Here is a 21,011-nt window from a genome sequence, read left to right as displayed (position 1 = left end):
TGTAAAATGGTATTCATTTTCCAATAGAAATACATGTGTTATTGTTCTCACCACAGCATACTTAAATAAATATTTCCATCATCTAAAAAGTCTGGAGGTGTTCCCTTTCGCGGTTGCCTTAATTAGATCATTCGACAAACTAAAAAAAAACGATTCCATTTGATGTGATTGAGTTTATGATTTTGCCACTTGATTATAGACTTTCAGTTTTGAATTTTCCTCGAAGTTGGCACATCTCTTTGGAATTCTGAGTCATCGTTGCTCTTTAACTTTGCACTTGGCTTTATAATTATTTTGATCTGAGCGTCACTGATTAGTCTTATGTAAACGAAACTAAGCGCGTTTGGCATATTAAAATTTTAGCCTGGTACCTTTGATAACTATTTACACCACTGGGTCGATGCCACTGCTGGTGGACGTTTCTTCGCCGAAGGTATCACCACTCCAGTAGTCATGACTTCGGTGTTGACAAGAATTTCAATTATATGGTAATATTTATAAATTTCATGTTTACAAAAGTATGATTTTTTCAAAAATACCAAGGATTCTCGTATCCAAGGCATATATTGCCTTATCTGTTTTTGGCACACCTTTTTTGAATTTTTGTTGGTTTACACTTTTTTGTAATTCGCAAAGGGTACAACCTGTTTTGTTGAGACAGCTTTCCAATACTGACATGATTTCAATTGTGTATTATAATTGAAAAATCATGAAGCACAAATATGACGAATGGAATTCAACTTGTTTACTGGTGTTTTAGTTTATAATAGAATCACTCAGAAAAAGTCATTTTTTCTTATGAAAACAAATCTGTATCGAGTTATGTCATTATTCAAAGCAACATTGGTATATATGATTTAAAGAAATATTCGTGCCTTTGATCTTCTGATATAAAATATACAATAAACTATATCGCATTTTTGTAATGTCTCGTAAAATTGAAATTAAATGACTTAACAGTTTTTGGTGTAGTACTTCATTTATGTAATTTATTACAATTTATCATGTACAATAAATGTAAATATTTATGACACTTGTAAATGAAATTTTTGTAACACATCAAACCCGTAAGTTTTTTCTTTCTTAAAAGAGGTTCCATAGCGTTAACTTGAAGGATACCATAAACACAAACATAAGTGTATAATTATGATACAATGTACATAAACATAAAACAATAGAAAACAATGAACTTATGATATACGTGATTTAGTCTTACATAATATATGTCTGAGATTTGCAATGTCATAAGTTTTAAAATTTGATTTTCAATTTAGATATAGGAAGATGTGGTATGAGTGCCAATGAGACAACTCTCCATCCAAATAACAATTTATAAAAGTAAACCATTATAGGTCAATGTACAGTCTTCAACACGGAGCCTTGGCTCATACCGAACAACAAGCTATAAAGGGCCCCAAAATTACTAGTGTTAAACCATTCAAACGGGAGAACCAACGGTCGAATCTATATAAAAAAAAAACGAGAAACGAGAAACATGTATGAATTACATAAACAAACGACAACTACTGTACATCATTGTCTGTTTAATAGCCTTCCTTTTACCAAAAAAGTTGAAGTTTTTTTTTCACTCTGAAATATTAAAAATAAATCGAATCATGAAATGTTATTTTAAGGTTCACTTTGCTTATAAGTTGCCCAAACTTTCCTTTAAAATTAGTGCAAAAAATAAACTATAATTCATGAAGGAAAAATATTTTGACAAGAAAAAGTTATCAAAATGTAAATTAACAATGATATCGAACTCCGAGGAAAATTTAAAACAGAAAGTCCGTAATCAAAATTAATGACAAAATCAAAAGCTCAAACATATCAAACGAATAGATAACAATTGTCATTACTGACTGTGTACAGGCATTTTCTTATGAAGAAAATATTGAATTAAGCCTGGTTTTATAGCTAGCTAAACCACTCACTTGTATGACAGTCCCATACAATTCTACTAATTTAACAACGATGTTTTGAAAAAAAAACACTTGTTTTTTTCAAAATCATAGTACGCCTTCATATTAAAAGTTCTATGTCTTAAAGTAAAATATTCTAGATGTTAAAGTTATGAAGATCAACTATCCGCGGTGAGATTGTCTCCAATAGTTTGATAACTACGCGATGATTGATACATCTCATCTGGAGGGGGTGGATGTTCAACTTGATCCACTTCTTTAGATTTTCGATCTGTTCTGGAAAAAAGAATATATGAATCAATGAAGACAAACCAGTATGGTATCTTACAAGTAGGTTTCATCATTTAACAATGTTGACTTCGATTTAGAAATTAAGATAGCAAATTGGTAGAAAATAATTTAACAAGACTTAACGATATACTAGTATGAAAATTGCGTCCCAATGCGTTTTCCTTCCATTATATTCGTAAGTTGTCATTGGCATGCTTCAATTGAAGTAACTGTGAACGTTATGAATTCATAATGTGTTGCCTTGGCATAGTTATGTTTGAATAACATGCAATCTCTTGTCTTTAATACATTTCATCTAAATGTCTTTTAATTTTTTCAGCCATAGATTTGCTGATTGATATTAACTCTATGCTTCATGAAGTCATGAAGAACATCTTGTTTATATGCAAGAGTAGTGACACAATTTTGCAAGTAGTGCGCTTTCCATTTCTGGTAGTGAATTTATTTGCTGAAATCAGAAAAACTATTTTCCACGAAAGAATTCAAGATTAAATACTATTGAAGTGTAAGATTCAAAAGTAAAATCACAAAAATATTGAACTTTGAGGAAAATTTTAAAAGAAAAGTCCTTAGTCAAATAGCAATATCAAAAGGTCAAACACATCAAACGAATGGATAACAACTGTCATATCCTGACTTGCAGACTTGAAAATATTACAAAAACATATTTTTCCACATTGTTCTTTTGCAATACTATCTCTCTTTCTCGGCGAATTACTGTAAATTCAGAAATAATTGAGTGTTCTTATCTTTGTGATAGTAACTTAACAAATGACAAACATGCGGGACTAATTATTGTGATTTCATGAAATATTGCATACAAATCACGCCTCTAACACTAAATTGCGAGTTTACGTTTTTACATTCTCATATTTTGTTTTCTGTATGTACAAACAAATGCAATAAGTAAATGATGATAATCATGGGTGCGAGAAAATAAAACAAAAAGTGTTTTTCTCTCTCTTACTTTAATTGTTCAAGCTCTTTTTTAATTTGTTTTCTTCTGTTTTCATCAATAGGGTATCGCCATAAAATCAGCAGAGCTATAAGAGTGAATACAACAGGACCTGGTACTACCAAGTAACGTAAAGCCAGTCCGACCGATGCTGGTTGATCACACTCTCCTGTTTTGTAACCTCCAACACTAAAGCAGAAAATGGTCGTAAAACATGATTTCAAAATGCAAAGATTGAATAATCATAATACGGTTATATTGACTGGTAAAAATGGTCTCTGTTCGGGAGCGAATAAAAGCATTGATGTTTTTTTTTAAACAGAAAAGCTTTTCATTAAAAAAAAATACATTGAGTTTTACTAATTTAATGCTTGAAACGGAGTTTAAGTATTGTTTGAACACATTTTTTTTTATTTTACAGTTATTTCAAGGTTGTAAATCATAAAGGATTCAAAGAAATTCAAAGATATTAACGAATCATAGACACCTGAATATTATACGTTACTTACCCTAATGCGAGCTGAGATAATCCGAGGCCTACACCTACGGCTAGTTTACTAAAGAATACATAAAATGAATAAAAAATGGCATCCTGCCTTGTTCCTGTCTGAAGCATGAATTCGTCTAATACATCTGGCAGCATAGACCTAGGAAAGATGAAATTGCAGATCAACCATTGCAGAATTCGAAAATAAACTTGAAAAGTAAAACTGAACAGTCGTGATATCGATTTTCAAGAAAATCGATATCACACACTCTTAAATCATGTAATTTTTAAACGAGATAATTGACACCGGACAATCAATTTCGGATAAGGGTATTATATGGGCGTCATTTAATTTGATTACATGTATTGAAGAAAAGTATATCATTAATTTCAGATCAGAGTATTCAATTGTATTATATTATTATTGAACATTGTATCTAATTGTAATATTGTAATATTCTAATATAAAATATAAGAAACTAATACTTATCTATATGATACCCTGTACTTATAGATTCTTACCATTTCAGGGTACCTTACAGTTAAAGCTGTACCAGTAAGGTCATTGTTAACAGCTTTAGTGCAATAAATTTATATTCAAGTGTTAAAAAAAAAAAAAAAAAAACTGAACAGTCGTAAATATCAACATATATCTTTCCATGGAAGTTAAGCGAGACATTCAATACATTTATTTGGATGTTTTAATCGGTTATCATGCAGCTTGTTTAGACGTATGACACAAAATAGCGCATATCGATGAATATCATACAGTCATAAACATATTGACAAAGATGTCTTCCGGCTTTGATATTGTTTGGTAAGTGTACCTTTGACATTTATCCTGAAAATTCGTTTTTCCTTACCGTGACAAAGAAGTCTGTGTTAATTCTGTTAAATTGTGTGTGTTCGTAATTAAATATTTTCAAACAACTTGCAAGTTAAAAAAGAACAAATACAGAACTGTCGATCCTGCTAAAACTACGATATATACGTTCTAATTTAGTATTTCTTGAGATTGTTGTTTCGTATATATATATCAAACCCTAATCATGTCGTTCTCTTCCTAAATTATTGCACCACGACTTTAAATTTAAATTTCGACCAAACATTTTATAGATAAGCTACAAATGGCACAGTTCAACAAGTCAGGAATATGACAGTTATAAAGGCGTATATACTAAATTTAGTCTTGGTATCTATGATGAGTTTATATTCATTTGATGTGTTTGAGCTTAAGATTTTGCCACTTTCCGTTATTAACTTTCCTCAGAGTTCAATATTTTAGTGATTTAACTTTTTGATATCAGTGAAACACAATCAATCTTACCATGGAAGTAATAAAGCAACAGCGACACTTATACCAGCCAATATTAGTACAGGATAGTACGCATAAACATTCCCTGGTATATACAGTTGTGATATCAGAACTGGAATGAATATCTGTCAAAATAAATCACAGCTAAAAGTGACAAATGACTTACATTTTCAAACTTTATATACATTTAACTAGTGAGAGAAAAAAGTTCTACAAACCAGAGTAGCAAATATTGAAACACAATAATGTATGTTAGATTTGGAAACTTTATGAACTTTTATTTATAAAAGATTACATTTGCTGTATTTGGCAAAACTTATTGGAATTTGTGTTCCCCGATGATCTTCAACTTCGTAATTTATTTTGGCGTTTTAACTTTTTTTGTTATTCAAGCGTCAGTGATGAGTCTTTAACAGACGACACGCGCGTCTGGCGTATATAAAAACTTTCAATCCTGGTATCTTTGAAGAGTTTGTTTATATCAATCCAAAGATTGATAATTGTTATATAAGCAAGTAACCTTCGTTCATCAGGCAACATTTACTGTGACTTGACTGTTAGTGTTGCTGTCCACCTATTACAACTTATTCAAAATTCTGACCAAATTGCTATTTTTTTATTAAACCAAACTGTTCAACTGGTCAGAAACTTGAAGAAACTGCTGTAGAAAATCACAGTCAAGTCGTGAAAATGCAAAAAATAAAAATATACTTACAATCCTAGAAAACTTTAGCTCCACTTTACTGTTGATGTGAAAATTTAGTCTATCAGTTTGTATAGATATTTTGTAGTCATTTTCGTACTTAAGGTGAAATGTAATTGTGAATTGCTATAAAAATGTCCAAACATAGTTTTCATATAGTTTTTCTGTCGAAAAGTCTTCTATATTTACAAATCATACATTATGTAAATTAAAACATTTCCTATTTAGTAAAATATGTGTAAAATTACAATATGTTTGTAGGAAGTTTCCATGGGGAGATAATCATTTTTACTTTCAAAAAGTCTTTACTCAAAAGAATAATGTTTTAGGTTATCTCCCCATAGAAAAGAGGGACGAAAGATACCAAAAGGGACAGTCAAACTCATAAATCTAAAACAAACTGACAACGCCATGGCTAAAAATGAAAAAGACAAACAGAAAAACAATAGTACACATGACACAACATAGAAAACTAAAGAATAAACAACACGAACCCCACCAAAAACTAGTGAACTTATCAATAAAATATTGTTATTTCACAGATATTTAAATGAATATATGATGCTTTAATTCAAAAAATGTCTGATTTTTATACGCCCGTCAAAATTTTGACGGGACGTATTATGGTATACAAATGTCCGGTGTCCGTCCGTCCGTCTGTCTGTCCGGCGTAAACATGTCGCACCGTAACTTGAGAACGACTGATCCAAATTTCATGAAACCTAATACAGTTGTTTCTTATGATGGTCAAATGATCTGTATACTTTTTGGTGAAAATAAGATTTAAACTTTTTGAGTTACGGCACTTTATAACTAAAACAGGGGTGTGTTTTTTTCACATGTCGCACTATATCTCAAAAACGATTCTTGATTATGACTTAAAACTTTAAACACTTCTTAGTTATATTAATCTCAATATCTGTATACTTTTTGGTGATGATTCAAAATTTTATTTTTGAGTTATTGAGTATTTTGTAAAAAAGGGGAAGGGTTTTTTTACATGTCGCGCCATATTTCAAAAACGATTTATGATTATTGCTTAAAACTTTATACACTTCTTTGTTCTATTAATCTAAAGATCTGTATACTTTTTGGTGATTATTCAAAATTTTCTTTTTGAGTTATTGAGTATTTTGTAAAACAGGGGAGGGTTTTTTACATGTCGCGCTGTATCTCAAAAATAATTTATGATTATTGCTTAAAACTTTACACACTTCTTTGATATATTAATCGAAAGATCTGTATACTTTTTGGTTTTAATTCAAAATTTTATTTTGGTAATATTTAGTTTTTGTAAAAAAAAAACAGGGTGGGGGGTTTCACATGTCCCGCCGTGTCTTTAAAACAATATATGGTTATTGCTTCAAACTTTCTCATAAACTATTTATGATTATTGCATAAGACTTCCACATAAGACGTCGGGCGAATCATGCGCTCATGGCGCAGCTGTTTATTATAACTATAGCAGACCTTTCAAAAGAAAAATTATGTGAAAGCATAGTGTGGCCATTTTTAAAGCAATTTAAAATTACATTTCACGTTTTGCATGGTAATGACTATAATATATCTATACAAACTGTTAGACTGATTTTGTCACACAACAACATTAAAGTGGAGTTAAAGTCTCATAGGATAGTAAGTATATTTTATTTTATCATTTTTTCACGTTGCACTTTCACATTTTGACTGAACAGTTAGTTCAAAATTTTGACCAGTTGAACAGTTTGATTTGATAAAACAAATTGCAATTTGGTCAGAATTTTGAATGAGTTGCAATAGTCGGATAGCAACACTAACAGTCAAGTCACTGTAAGTTCTTACGTAAATGAAAACATGTTACTGTACAGAATTATATATAAACATATCACAATATTGAATGTGTTGCGCACAACGTGTGTTTCTGGTATAAATTAGGCATAAAAAAAACAAACAAACTTGTATATAGATCTTCTATAATCATTTGGAGACAATAACATGAATTAAATGAATCTTCATTATATTCAATAGTTACCGCATATGTAATCACAACTTCGTAAATTATAACGTATCTAACAGAAATAACACGACAGTGGTATGTCTGAATAAACATTCAACTGCTTTGGTTCTTATGTATCCTTGTCTTTGAACGTTGAACTTACTGATACTTGTCTGAGCATTATTGAACGTAAATCCAAAAAAGCGCTTAATTAGGACGCATTGAATTTATAATAAATTGTTTTCATTTTTTTACCGAACTGGGTTGATTCTTCTGTTGATGGATACCCCTCTACAACGGTATTATCAGCTCAATGAACTTATATGATTTATTAAAAACTTTTCTAAAATTGTCCGTGTATCAATTTGGCAATTATAAAGAAACTTAGGTTTCAACTCTCCAGGCAAAGTTGCCTTAAGATGGATTTGGCCTTTGTTTTGGTTCATATTTGATTGTATAGATATGCAGCAGTTTCGGTTCGTATACATCCTTTGACTTCAAATATTCCGCTTTATTAGTGTTCCCAATGCAGGTGAATACAAAAAAAAACCATCAAGAATGCATAGAATTTTTAACAATAGAAAAGAAAGGATATATGGTATCAACCTAATACACAAAATTAGTAAATAAATAGCAAAAAAAGCGAGCAAATAAAAACCAGCACTTTTCTTGCTGTTTTTTTTAATCTCAAAGTCAGAGTGACCTTTAAAACAAAAAGGGGGGGGGGGGAAACTGCCACCCTACTGCAATTATAAGAAGGCGCGTTGCACCGGTTTGAGCGGAAGTTCATTTTATTATAAATAAATTGAAATACACTTACAATCATTCCTATTGCAAACGATCTTTTTTTGCCAATTCTTACTAATGCAACTTGCCAAATGGGAATAAATAATATTGCAGATACCTAAAATGTACAAATCACAACTCATAGAATCTAAAATAAAAAATATAAATTCCAGTCTTTTAGATAAAGATAAAGTAAATGAATTATGTTACAGATGCATCAATGTTGGCTTCTTGAACTATAATTCAACAACCCAAAATCTGAAAATCGAAAACATAATGAATTTATCTGTTTTATTTTTAAAGTATAGCTTAATCAAATTTTTCAAAATGGATGCTTATTAGTATTAAAAGCACATTAAATCGGTTATAAATTTCCTGTTTACAAAACTTTGAATTTATCGAAAAACTTAGGATTTTCTTATCCCAGGCATAGATTTTATTAGACGTATTTGGCACAATTTTTTAGAAATTTGGATGCTCAATGCTCTTCATCTTTGTACTTGTTTGGCTTTATAAATATTTTGATATGAGCGTCACTGATGAGTCTTATGTAGATGAAACGCGCGTCTGGCGTACTAAATTATAATCCTGGTATCTTTGATAACCAATTAAAATGTTCTGATTTTTTTCTAAAAAGAACTGTCTCCAATTACTAATGCATATATTTTTCTTGAAAATTCATATATTGAGGATACATTGACAAATCGTACTATAGACTTCAGTCAAAAAAAATAAAAATATGAATGATTGAGTCATATTTAACCGAAAAGTAACAACCTGTACTCTTTACTTGCATGATCAGTAGCCAACTGTACTATAGAGTTGTTGAACCGATCAGTTACAAACAGTACTTCTGACTTGTTATTTTGACCAATGACACGTCGTATAATTGATTTGTTTAATTGACCAGTTACAAACCGTACAATTGACTTTTTTTCAACAATGAGAAATATCTCTACTAAGCACTTTTTCAACTGATTAGTAGTAACAAACCGTACCGCTGACTTATTACTATTTTGAGTCTAATGTAGACGAAACGCGTGCCGGGCGTATGAAATTATACCCCTGGTACTTTTGAGTACTATTATTTAAGGATGTACTTAGGTGAGGTTAGGTGAAAATTAATAAATTAAGAATTTGAAATTGATACTATCAGCTGGTAGAGCATTCATTAAGGATAAAAAATAAACTAAAAATATTGATAGGTCATGGACCTCCTTTTCGAGATATTTGAGATTTAAAATATGGCGGGAAAAGACTGACTCGGACTTTTACCTTATATTTGCATTGGTATTATTTGGGTCTCAAAACAAATAAAGAAAATTAAGAATCTTCTAAATTTTTGGTAAATGACCTTTCATGAGCTATTAAGACTTATATGAAAAAATAAATGGGTGTTATGGGGCAAAATATTTTACTTGCATTATATGGAAAAACCCCAAGGAGTCTGAACATTTGACACGAATTCCAAAACCTCACCTAAGTACATCCTTAACATAGCATTGACAAATCAAATGCTCAGTAGAAATTGCACTAAATACTGACGGTTTAATATACGGGTTGATAGCGAATCTGGTACGAGATGGTTAAGACTCTTTTCGTGGAAACATTCATACAAAGAAATCTTATGAGCATCATGATTAAGAATTTTACCTACCAACAATATGGTGATGAATGTTGAGAAGTGTTCTCCTAAATCTAAACTATGTGTGCAGAACAGAGCGAGATTACCTTGCACAATCTGTAAAAATAGTGAATAGAATAAAATTGAGAAAGGAAATGGGGTATAAGTCAAAGCGACAACAACCCGACCATAGAGTAGACAACAGCCGAAGGTCACCAATGGTCTTCAATGTAGCGAGAAACTCCCGCACCCGGAGGCGCCCTTCAGCTGGCCCCTTAAAAAATATACTAGTTCAGTGATAATGGATGTCATACTAAACTTCGTATTATACACAAGAAACTAAAATTAACCATATTTGAAGTACAGAATATCAAGTACCAGTGTACTGTGCTCAAACCGTTTTTCAGGATGAACCACAACAATAGCACTAAAAAGGAACAAAAAAAAAGCCATAGAAGATATGTGTACATAAAGGAAGCTATCTATTCAACAATTTATTAAAAAGTTCATTTCAAAACACAACATTGAAACAATACTTCTTTGCTTGCTCTACTTGTTAAATATATATATATATTCAAAATCTTTTCAAAAGATTGCATAGTGAAAACATGTATATTGTAATGATATTTCAAAAAACAATTTCAATTAGTTTTGATATTTTAGTGGATTGGGTGTGAAAAGCCGATTTTGGTGTGTGTTTTTTTTTTTTTTTTTTTTTGTATATTCTAGACGATTTCACTCTGACAGATGGTAAACCACTTGTGTATTGTTGACGCTGCTACTTCAGAGTATATACATATTTTTATTTTTGTGGTTTATTTGCTGTATCATTGATCTTTAACCTATGTTAACTTTTATTCATCTATGTACTAGTATCAGTATTTTACTTATTGTATTCAACTTACTGATATTCCTAATGATAAGAACAAGAAAGAAAACGATAAAAGTTTATATGGTCTAAAAGAAAGTGTCAGTTTTAAACCTTTCCAAAATCCTCCATGGCCTTCACTAATTACACCTGAAAACAAAACCAAATATCAACTATAACCAAACCTCTACTGAACTGGTTAATCAAGGGGAGAATTAAATGTATACATCCCTGTTGGATTCGATAAAGATTTCCCAAATTAAGCTTGCATCCAACATTCAATCCGTGTTACTTAAGGTGGTATCCAACACTTTCACTAAAATAAATTTGGCTCGTTTAATTTTCATAAAATTTTGACAAAGTATTTACTTTGACCCTTTAACAAAAATATAAAAATTTTGAAAATTTTGAACCAACCGTTTTGTCAGAAAAATTACACTGGTTAGTTGTTTGACAAACACCAATTTTGATCATTGAGAAGCTTATTAATCCCTTCATAACACAACGTAATTAAAACGTTAAGCTGATTTTACAGAGTTCTCTCCCTGTAGTGTTAGGTACCACCTTAAACAATAGTTCAAACTAAAAACTGACCTCCACAAAATAGCTTAAAAGCGTTGCTTAAAAGTTGCGTTAAAACACACACACACAAAAAATCTAATCAAACTACACTGTATTTTGAAATATATTTTCCTGCTTGAGAGAAATAATATGTTTACTGGATGCCTTTTATTGAATATAGTATTATTTTGCATACTGATTATTTGTCAAAATATTTTAATGTTTACCTATTCTCTCCTTGGTACCCAAGAACACTATGATAGACGATAACATATAAACACTAATCATAACAACTGCACCCATGTTGTAAGACCATTTCTATAATAGAATGGACTAATTATATAAACACTAATAATAACAACTGCGCCCATGTTGTAAGACCATTTCTATAATAGAATGGACTAATTATATAAACACTAATCATTATGACGTAACATCTGCACCCATGTTGTAAGACCATTTCTATAATAGAATGGACTAATTATATAAACACTAATCATTATGACGTAACATCTGCACCCATGTTGTAAGACCATTTCTATAATAGAATGGACTAATTATATAAACACTAATCATTATGACATAACATCTGCACCCATGTTGTAAGACCATTTCTATAATAGAATGGACTAATTAAACTATACACTGAGTCGAATTTGTAAGAACATTTCTATAATACGATTGATTACTTATACAATACACTGCACTAGGGGTGTAAGACCATTTCTATAATAGAATGGAATAATTATACACTGAGTAACCTAACCCGAATAATTCAGTCGTTATATTCCGCTGATCTACGGAAGCTACATTTAGGCCTCGTGTGGGAGAAAATCGGTCAAGGAAAGGGCTTGAATTATTCGAGTTATACACTGAGTCGAATTTGTAAGAACATTTCTATAATATGATTGATTAGTTATACAATACACTGCACTAGGGATGTAAAACCATTTTTCTACAATATGATTGTTATAATATACACTGCAATGTTGTGAGACAATTTCTAAAAAAGGATTGATTTGATATAATTACACTGCGGCATTGTTATCAGACCATTTCTAAATTAGGATTGGTTAGTTATACACTGGGTCAATGTGGTAAGACTATTTTTGCAATAAGATTGGCAAGTTGTTCTATCATGGCCTGATCGATGAATTACTTTATTTAATGAGCCAATAAGGTAAAACCTGATTAGCTATTATATACACTGAGCCAATAGTGCAAGATCATTTCTACATGTACAATAGAATTTATAAATTATTCTGTACACAGTGCCTTGTTGGACGACCATTTCTACAAAAGTGATGATTACTTATACGATACACCGCGCCAGTAGTGTAAGTCCTGATTAGTTATTATATGCACTGCGCCAATGTTGTAAGATCATTTCTACAATATGATTGATAAGTTATGACATACAAGAATGCCATAATCATAGCTGTACTCTTGGCAATAATGCGTATGTTTAACAATTTAAAACTGAACGACCTAGTCGATATAATTTTTTTTCATTAATATTATTTGTAATGATAAGGTGTAACTCCGCAATACATTGCTACTAGTGTGTTATTATATAAGTTGTGAAATGATACAAAATCAGGTGATGTATTTATGTCTTACTTGATTTTTAAGTTCTTCGGCAGTTATTTTGCTGTCCTCGCCACATTCACCAGCTATGCGATACTTGTTCACAAACGTACCTTGTATGACAGAGGCAGCCAATACACCTATGGCTTCAGCTCCCATTCCTTCACAATTTCAAATATTAGTGTAAAAATATGCATTATATGATTATGAAAAAATTATGGCTTTCTTAACCCAATTACGAAAGCTTTTATACTTCTAAATGAACGGAAGAAAAATTAATTAAAATCAACTTAGATTTTTTTAAGCTATAACACGCTATAATGCAAAAAAATGTATAATTGAATGTCTCGATTTGAAATTAAAAAAAAAGAACTCTTCTTTTAACTTAATAACTTTTCTCAACATACCACACAAAATGAAAACTAAATTATGTTCAAATCCGGGAATTTTTTTACATGAATAATAATTAATTGCTTTTATACGAGGAACTACACGAAGATTTCCATTTTGACCCAAATGTAGTAACTTCGACCTTTTTTTTATTATTAGTATGCATTTGTTTTACTATAACGATTGATTTTTTTTCTTTGTTTTCTCTGGTTCATGTAATATACGTTTGCAAAGTTTCCGTTCAAAGGAAATATTTATTCTTTGGGGAACAGTATCCCGGCTCTGCGTCCGAATGTCAAAAATAATACCAGAGATTTTCAACCGGTGTAAATCAAACTTTTAGTTCGTATACATTAACAAGTTGGCCGCGAAGTTTTGATGATGAAGGAATAACAGTACTGTAGTTAAAGAGTTCTGGCCGTCTAATGGCGATTTGAGGGTCCCAAATTTTTACTGGCGGCCACTGTTTAACTGCAGTACTGTTAACACAGTTTCTCTGATTCTTATGAATTTACAAAAGAAAATAATATGCTGCAGCCCCAAATGAAATGTACTTGCTGTAAGCTGTAGCCGAGTCTCTGTCCTTTTGATTATTACTGATCACCATGGTCAGTGATGTGTATGGTACGTGAAGACCCTGTAAGGAGACAATTATTACTAGTACTTGATTTGTATATATAGGTAACATTAGATATATTTTCACATTCATGTTTTTTCTGTGCATTTGCACAGCGTTAAACAGTCGACCAATTTGTTAAAGGTATGTGTTCGATAATAAAGAATAAAAAAAAATAATGGCAAAAATGCTACATCAGAACAATTTTGATCATCAAAGACAAATTTTCACTATCTAAATATACTAAATTTTCATCCAGTAGCTTATTACTTGATAATTGTTTTAATCCGGATATATCAGTTACATTTTATATAAAAAAAGAATTAATGATTAATTGTGGTAAAAGTACTTACAGACATTAGACACTGGAATAAACAATAGAAAACAAAGTACCATCCAAGTTTTCCCTCCTCTGAAAAGTCTGGTACGTACCACAGTAAGAAATAGGTTATACAAGCAAAAGGTGCAGAAAATAATATCCTGTAAACAATAAAGTAAACAGTTTAGTAAAAAAAAAACGTATAAGTTCTTTCAGACTATACCTGGATTCCAGTACATAACCAAACTCGGATTGACATGTCTCTTAGTGAAAGGGGTTTTTGATTGGTGATTTTTTATTCTTTTCTTATAACAGCGGCGGTCAAATTAATAATTTTAAACATTTTCCTATCTTATCAATATTTTTCATTTTACCTATGGTTGTAATAAGTGCATCACAATTATATTATCCTCGGTTTTTGGTGAGGTTTGTGTTGCTTATTCTTTATTTTTCAATCTTGTGTTTTGATCCTTTTAGATTTTATTCATGACATTGTCAGTTAGTTTTCGGTTTATGAGTTTGATTGTCCTTTGGGGTATCTTTCGCCTCTCTTGTCTGTACGCTTAAATTTTTACTCTAGCCTTTTGACCTTTTTAAGCTCTTGAAACTTAAATATTCTAAAAGCTGTATTATTTTGCATTTTCTTGTTCTACGTTTTTGTGAAATGAAACAATATCTTTGTGTCGTTTTGGAGCAAAATGGATAAAAACTGCAAATGTCGCATTTTACACAATAAGTTTTGAAGACATATCAACGTAATTGACTTCTTAATTTCAAGCTATATATTCAGTTCAAAGAAAACTACTTTATGGTAAGAGGTGTCCCTTCTTTTAGGTTTCTTTGTGATGCCGTTACATTTTGGAACTGGATAATATTTTTTTCATTCATGATTGTCGGACAGCTTCTTTTACTCTCTCTTTTGTTTCAATTTGTTATTGTGGTGGGGGATGCAGTTCAATTTGGAGACCAAAATTTAACTACTAGAAATGTAAAAAAAGTTTTTCATAATGCTCTGGAGAACTTCAGACTAACCAGGGTCTAAATTTTCCAAATCGAGTGTTCGTCCTGCTAACAAGAAAGCCACACATAGGATCAGTAAAGGCATCCCATACTCTTCCTCCAAAGACGATGATAGAAGCATAGGTTGGCCTTATCTTCAAAAAGAAATAACATGTCTATCAATTTGATTCTTGGTATTATATATATTATTATTATCATATATTAGTAACATTAAATCCATTTAAAAAAGTATGCCAAAACTGTTCATTATTACATTATACTTAAGATATATCTCTGAATTCGCTATGCCTACAAGAGCCAATAATATTGTCAATAAGTGTTTCCATTTTGTTGTAAATTTGACTAATTGATGAAATTTTTACTTTGATAATTGTTTATGTATTCTATCAATCGATTTATGACTTTCGAACAGCGGTACTCTACATTTGCGTTTATCAAAATCATGTCTTATTGGGCAGAACCACTTTGCGGATAAAACTTTAAATTTTTCGAAAAACTAAGGATTTTCTTACCCCAGAAGTAGATTACCTTAGCCGTATTTGGCACAACTTTTTGGAATTTTGGGTCCTCAATGATCTTCAACTTTTTATTTGTTTGGCTTTTTAACTATTTTGATCTGAGCGTCACTGATGAGTCTTATGTAGACGAAACGCGCGTCCTGGCGTATAAAATTATAATCCTGGTACTTTTGATAACCAGTACTGCATTTCCTTTACATAGCAGACATATGACTGTTTAGTGTGTAGTCGGTGCACTGCTTCACTTCAAACCTTTCCACATAGGTAACACAGATTGAAAATTGTGGACACAATTTCAAATTCTATTTTGTTGTAATTGCGATCAAGCAGCAGACAAACAAAGTTTCTTTGTGGCAATTGATATGTGGGTGTGTTTTTTATGAATCTCACTATATGACATACCTCTGCTACTTCCAGGAGAAATATACTGAAAAAGAAGCTGACAACGGCGTTTGTCATTTGGTATGGTACTCCACCTATGGCGAAGCATATTTTCCTCCACACAGGAAGTTTGTATTCGATAACATTATCATCTTGTATCAGGACAACCAATCCATCGTCCCCATCTTTGCTCTGTATGTAAATATACATTGTCTTGTACTGTTTTTCTTGTATGTATCTTTTTTCAGGTTTAAATGTTTCATTTTGTGTATATTGATAATTTTGAAGAAGAAAACAAATGAATATCATCGAAATAAACACTGTCCCGTGCTCGGTTTGATGTTCTGTATTTTCTTTTGATAAAGCAAATTGCAGTTTTAAATAATGTGGCTAACAGTTTCAAATACTCATATCACAAAAGTATTGATATGCTTTCTTTTGCCATTGTAATTTTGTTTTTCTTTGAAAGTCTCCTTTCATATGTATTGCGACAGATAAGCTTAGGTCTGTTTCTCAATTACGATTATGTAATTGCATCCATTTCAAAGATAAGTTTTAAGCATTACTTTTAGTTGAAAAATTAAGTCATTTAATCAAAACTTGAATCGCGTGAAGAGAAATTCATAAAAAAAAAATCTTTTTCTCAAATATTTTGTTGGAAACTTGTCATTTCACTATTGCTGATAGTGTTGCTCGTGAATGATAACAAATATTTGATATGCACAACGTCAAGAAACAGGATTATGCAATGTCACTTAGAAAAGAGGGTCCAAATCAAGTTCACAAAAATAAATTTATAATCGAAAAATGTTGAAGAATGAGAAAATGACAAAACTTACATAAAAAATATGACTATCTCACCGGTTTTTTTTTCATCAATTAAAGTTACAACTAAATAAAGATTAGGTAATCGCGATAAAATACATCAAGAAATAAAAAGGTACAGTCATAACTCGAGGAAGTAAAGATTAAACCATGACTGATAGTTAAGATGAAAAGACTAAATATTCAACAAAACAGGACATGGAAAATCAGAATCATAGTATAAACATGTATTCGTTCAGTATATATTTTCTTAAATGTCAAGTTGTAAATTGCAATTGACTGATATACATATGTAAATAGCTTCATACATGTACTTATTCAAAGTTGTAAATTTCAACCAAATAAACTATATATTATGTAAATACCTTTCTGTATTTGGACATTCTGTTTCATAGCCATCATACAAACATTCTGAATTTTGACCTAATATTTTATATGTGTAATATAATATTGTTATATATCAATATCAAATCTATGATAACAAGTGTAAACAAATAAATGTAAATAAATGTTGTCAGTGCATTACCCAGTACAAACTGCTATCAGGTATTGCTAAATAAAGATCACTTCCTGATGATGAATGATTCAATTCACTAGTAGTTCCTTTTAAAATCAATCGGGTCCAGGACCAATCCAGTATATCTTATCAAAATCCTTCGTTTTTAATTCAATTTTCTATGTGCATACATTTAGAATAATTAAGAGCTGATAAACTCAGTGTATGATAAATATATATTTCCGGTTATGGAATATATTCTTCAGCATTTATTTCCGTATTTTCCCGTATATTCCGTATTCACAATTGCATGTTTGTAGCATAATAATTTTTGTGTCTGTATTAAAAAAAAATTAAAATCAATCGGGTCCAGGACCAATCCAGTATATCTTATCAAAATCCTTCGTTTTTAATTCAATTTTCTATGTGCATACATTTAGAATAATTAAGAGCTGATAAACTCAGTGTATGATAAATATATATTTCCGGTTATGGAATATATTCTTCAGCATTTATTTCCGTATTTTTCCGTATATTCCGTATTCACAATTGCATGTTTGTAGCATAATAATTTTTGTGTCTGTATTAAAAAAAGGTGTTTCGGTTATGGTCATGTTGACCTAGGCTTATCCTCATCAGGTATCCCTAGCCTATTTGTTTCCTCCTTTGTAATATGTAGAATAGTTTAAATTTGATTTCTCTTATGGGGATACTGAAACAAACTGAACAATCCGACCAATAGAAGAAAAACTAATAAAATCGTCGCTTCATAGACGACCAGATTTTGGAACAAGAAAGAGCCCTCAGAGAAATCCATTTGCCAAATACGTTTCTTATGTTTCTCTGATTATTCCTTTGTCAAAGAAGTTTGTAATTCAAAACACCATCTATTATACGGCTCTTCTATTTTACTCAACTATTTTAAATCCCTCTGTTCATAAAGCTATTTAAGTGTTCATTAAGCTCAAGTGTTCATATATACATTTTTCGTTTTAACTTTCATGGTGAACGTAAATCAAGAAAAGCATTTGGATAATCACAATTTCATGAGGTGTTATTTTTTCTTTCCTAACCTTTGGAAGATAACATTACTGGTGAACTGAAACTCACGAGGTATCAACAGATTCGCTTCGGGCTACATTTTTTTAACAAATATATTTTAAAATTTCCGTCGATTCATTTTGAAATGATAACGAGCTGACGTTCCAAACAACTTAGTCAAAGTAAACCTACGATGGTTTTGCCTATTCTATTAATGTCCCTTTCAGTTGCGTCTATAGGCTAGAGTTTATTAATTTTGCAAAAGTACATATAATTTTTTTATGAATTAGGAGTGTTTCTTTTTATCAAAATGTGTCTCATTTCTCATTAATTGAATATAAGATTCATTTTTGAAAACTATTATCTATGTTAATGTACATGTTTTTATTCAATTCAAGTTAATCTAAATTATTGTATTGAAATTATATGCATTATTACTTGTTATATATGTTTGCTGCAATGCAAAGCAAAATAAGCAGATTTGTGAGCTATTTGCTCACTCAACTCATTCCCCCAAAAACATGAATTGGTAAACAGGATTTAGAATAACAATGAAGATTAATATTCATCACACAGTTTATCATAACGCTTTTCTCGAAAAGCTGCAATTGTCGATTCCTAGAAAATTGTATCGAAACTTTGATTTAATGCGATTCTGTGTAAAAAAATAGAAGTTCTTGAAATGCATTATTTACTTATAATGTTTGAGATTAGATAATTATTTTACTCTATGGCTGATACAAATGTCTATGTCTAGATTAATTGAATTTCCAAAAAGAGTGAAAGTTCTTTGCACAGTTGACATGTTTACTAACAAGGGCTACTTGAAAGGTAAGAATTTTCTCGTGTTTAATAAATGCATCAATAGTATATCGCTGTTCAATAGTCATAAACCGATAAAGCGAGGACAAATCTGGTTTAGAAACAAAAACCGAGGGAAATAGTGATCAAAGGTATCAGGATTATAATATAATACGCCAGACGCGTGTTTCGTCTACATAAGACTCACCAGTGACGTTCAGATCAAAATAGTAAGAACCAAAACATTACAAAGTTGAAGAGCATTGAGAACCCAAAATTCCAAAAAGTTGAGCCAAATACTGCTAAGGTAATCTATTTCTGGGATAAGAAAATCCTTAGTTTTTCGAATAATTTATACTTTGCAACAGTAAATTTAATCAAAGTGATGGAAATCACTCATGGAAAGATTGGAAGGGTAGTTTGAATAATTTCATATTAAGGTATGGTATTAAGCACTATTGCTGAAATTTCTTCTAGTAAATGTTACCAACTACCCTTGTAAGACATAAGATCTAGACCAACAGCTATATATAAAAATAATTTAAAATGTTGTTTTGGGGCATTTTATATAGTTTAAAACATAGGTTATATGACATTGAAAATAAAAGTTGTAGAGTGCCTTTTGGTCAATTTAAAAAGTATTTTTCAGCACAGGGCATTGAAAATGTGCTTTTTCAATGTAAACAAATTAAAAAAAAAACTTATTTTATTGAAATGTGGATTGTTTCTTGATTGCAAAAATATATATTTACTTCTTATAAAAATTCAAATGACTAAAATAGACATAATGATTGATGGGGAATAAACTAATAAAAAATGGTTTATAATCAATTGAAAGTTTTATAATTTTAAAACTGTTTCAAGCCAATTACTGATTAAAAAAAAAGTGAACTAACCTTAATTGTTGATCAATTGCAGTTGATGATTGGAAATTTATCAAGTAAATTAGAGACCTTACTTGAATACCTTTTATATATTCATATTTATATTTCATTTTTGTAAATATCTTGTTAATCCTTAATTAATCATTTATCTTTCAGATATAATATACAGAATCACTTCATGTAATTTAGATCAAAACTAATAAATCTATCATTTTATATACCAAACATGTATATACATTTCATGCATTTGTGTATTTCTCTAATGAGGTCAAATACTCATTGATATTTGTATATTGGGATGTATATTGAAACTCTGGTCTGTATAATTATGTAAGACTGAGGTTGATAAGTAATGTGGTCAATTTGATTGACAGTTTAGGAGGTGGGGCATTGTAATTGTTCCTGAATGGTTGATGATAATGACAGTTGTCAATCATCTAGTAATGTATCAATACTCAACTACCTGATCAAAATGTTTTTAAAAAAGCCTTTCCATCAACACACCTTAACAACATACATTCTTGAATGAACTGTCCCAAAAATATATACCCATTTTTTTGCAATTTATATGTATATTATGTGCACATATATGAAAACTATAGGGAACTATATTTCAGTGTGAATACATTTAGTAATAGTAGCTAAC

At 30.6% G+C, this 21,011-nt stretch overlaps 1 protein-coding gene across 2 annotated transcripts; it reads right to left on the bottom strand.

The window, feature by feature from the left end:
- Nucleotides 1-960: 960 nt before the first annotated feature.
- On the bottom strand, nt 961-17,585 carry LOC143072421 (sodium-dependent lysophosphatidylcholine symporter 1-like). Of its 2 annotated transcripts, none has more exons than XM_076247339.1 (14): nt 17,509-17,585; nt 16,340-16,510; nt 15,432-15,553; nt 14,434-14,560; nt 14,023-14,101; nt 13,108-13,235; nt 11,715-11,805; nt 10,964-11,076; nt 10,092-10,175; nt 8,469-8,552; nt 4,983-5,095; nt 3,678-3,815; nt 3,181-3,357; nt 961-2,198 (listed from the first exon to the last, which is right to left on the bottom strand). In XM_076247339.1, exons 1-14 carry the CDS (start codon nt 17,524-17,526, stop codon nt 2,081-2,083), a joined length of 1,563 nt encoding a protein of 520 aa, XP_076103454.1. In that variant the 5' UTR covers nt 17,527-17,585; the 3' UTR covers nt 961-2,080. The 2 variants fall into 2 exon arrangements, with proteins under 2 accessions (XP_076103454.1, XP_076103459.1); XM_076247344.1 differs by having other exon boundaries at nt 961-2,193.
- Nucleotides 17,586-21,011: the final 3,426 nt, after the last annotated feature.

The sequence above is a fragment of the Mytilus galloprovincialis genome, chromosome 1 (assembly GCF_965363235.1).
Source record: "Mytilus galloprovincialis chromosome 1, xbMytGall1.hap1.1, whole genome shotgun sequence".
Taxonomy (NCBI): domain Eukaryota; kingdom Metazoa; phylum Mollusca; class Bivalvia; order Mytilida; family Mytilidae; genus Mytilus; species Mytilus galloprovincialis.
This window is presented reverse-complemented; position numbering and strand designations above follow the sequence as displayed.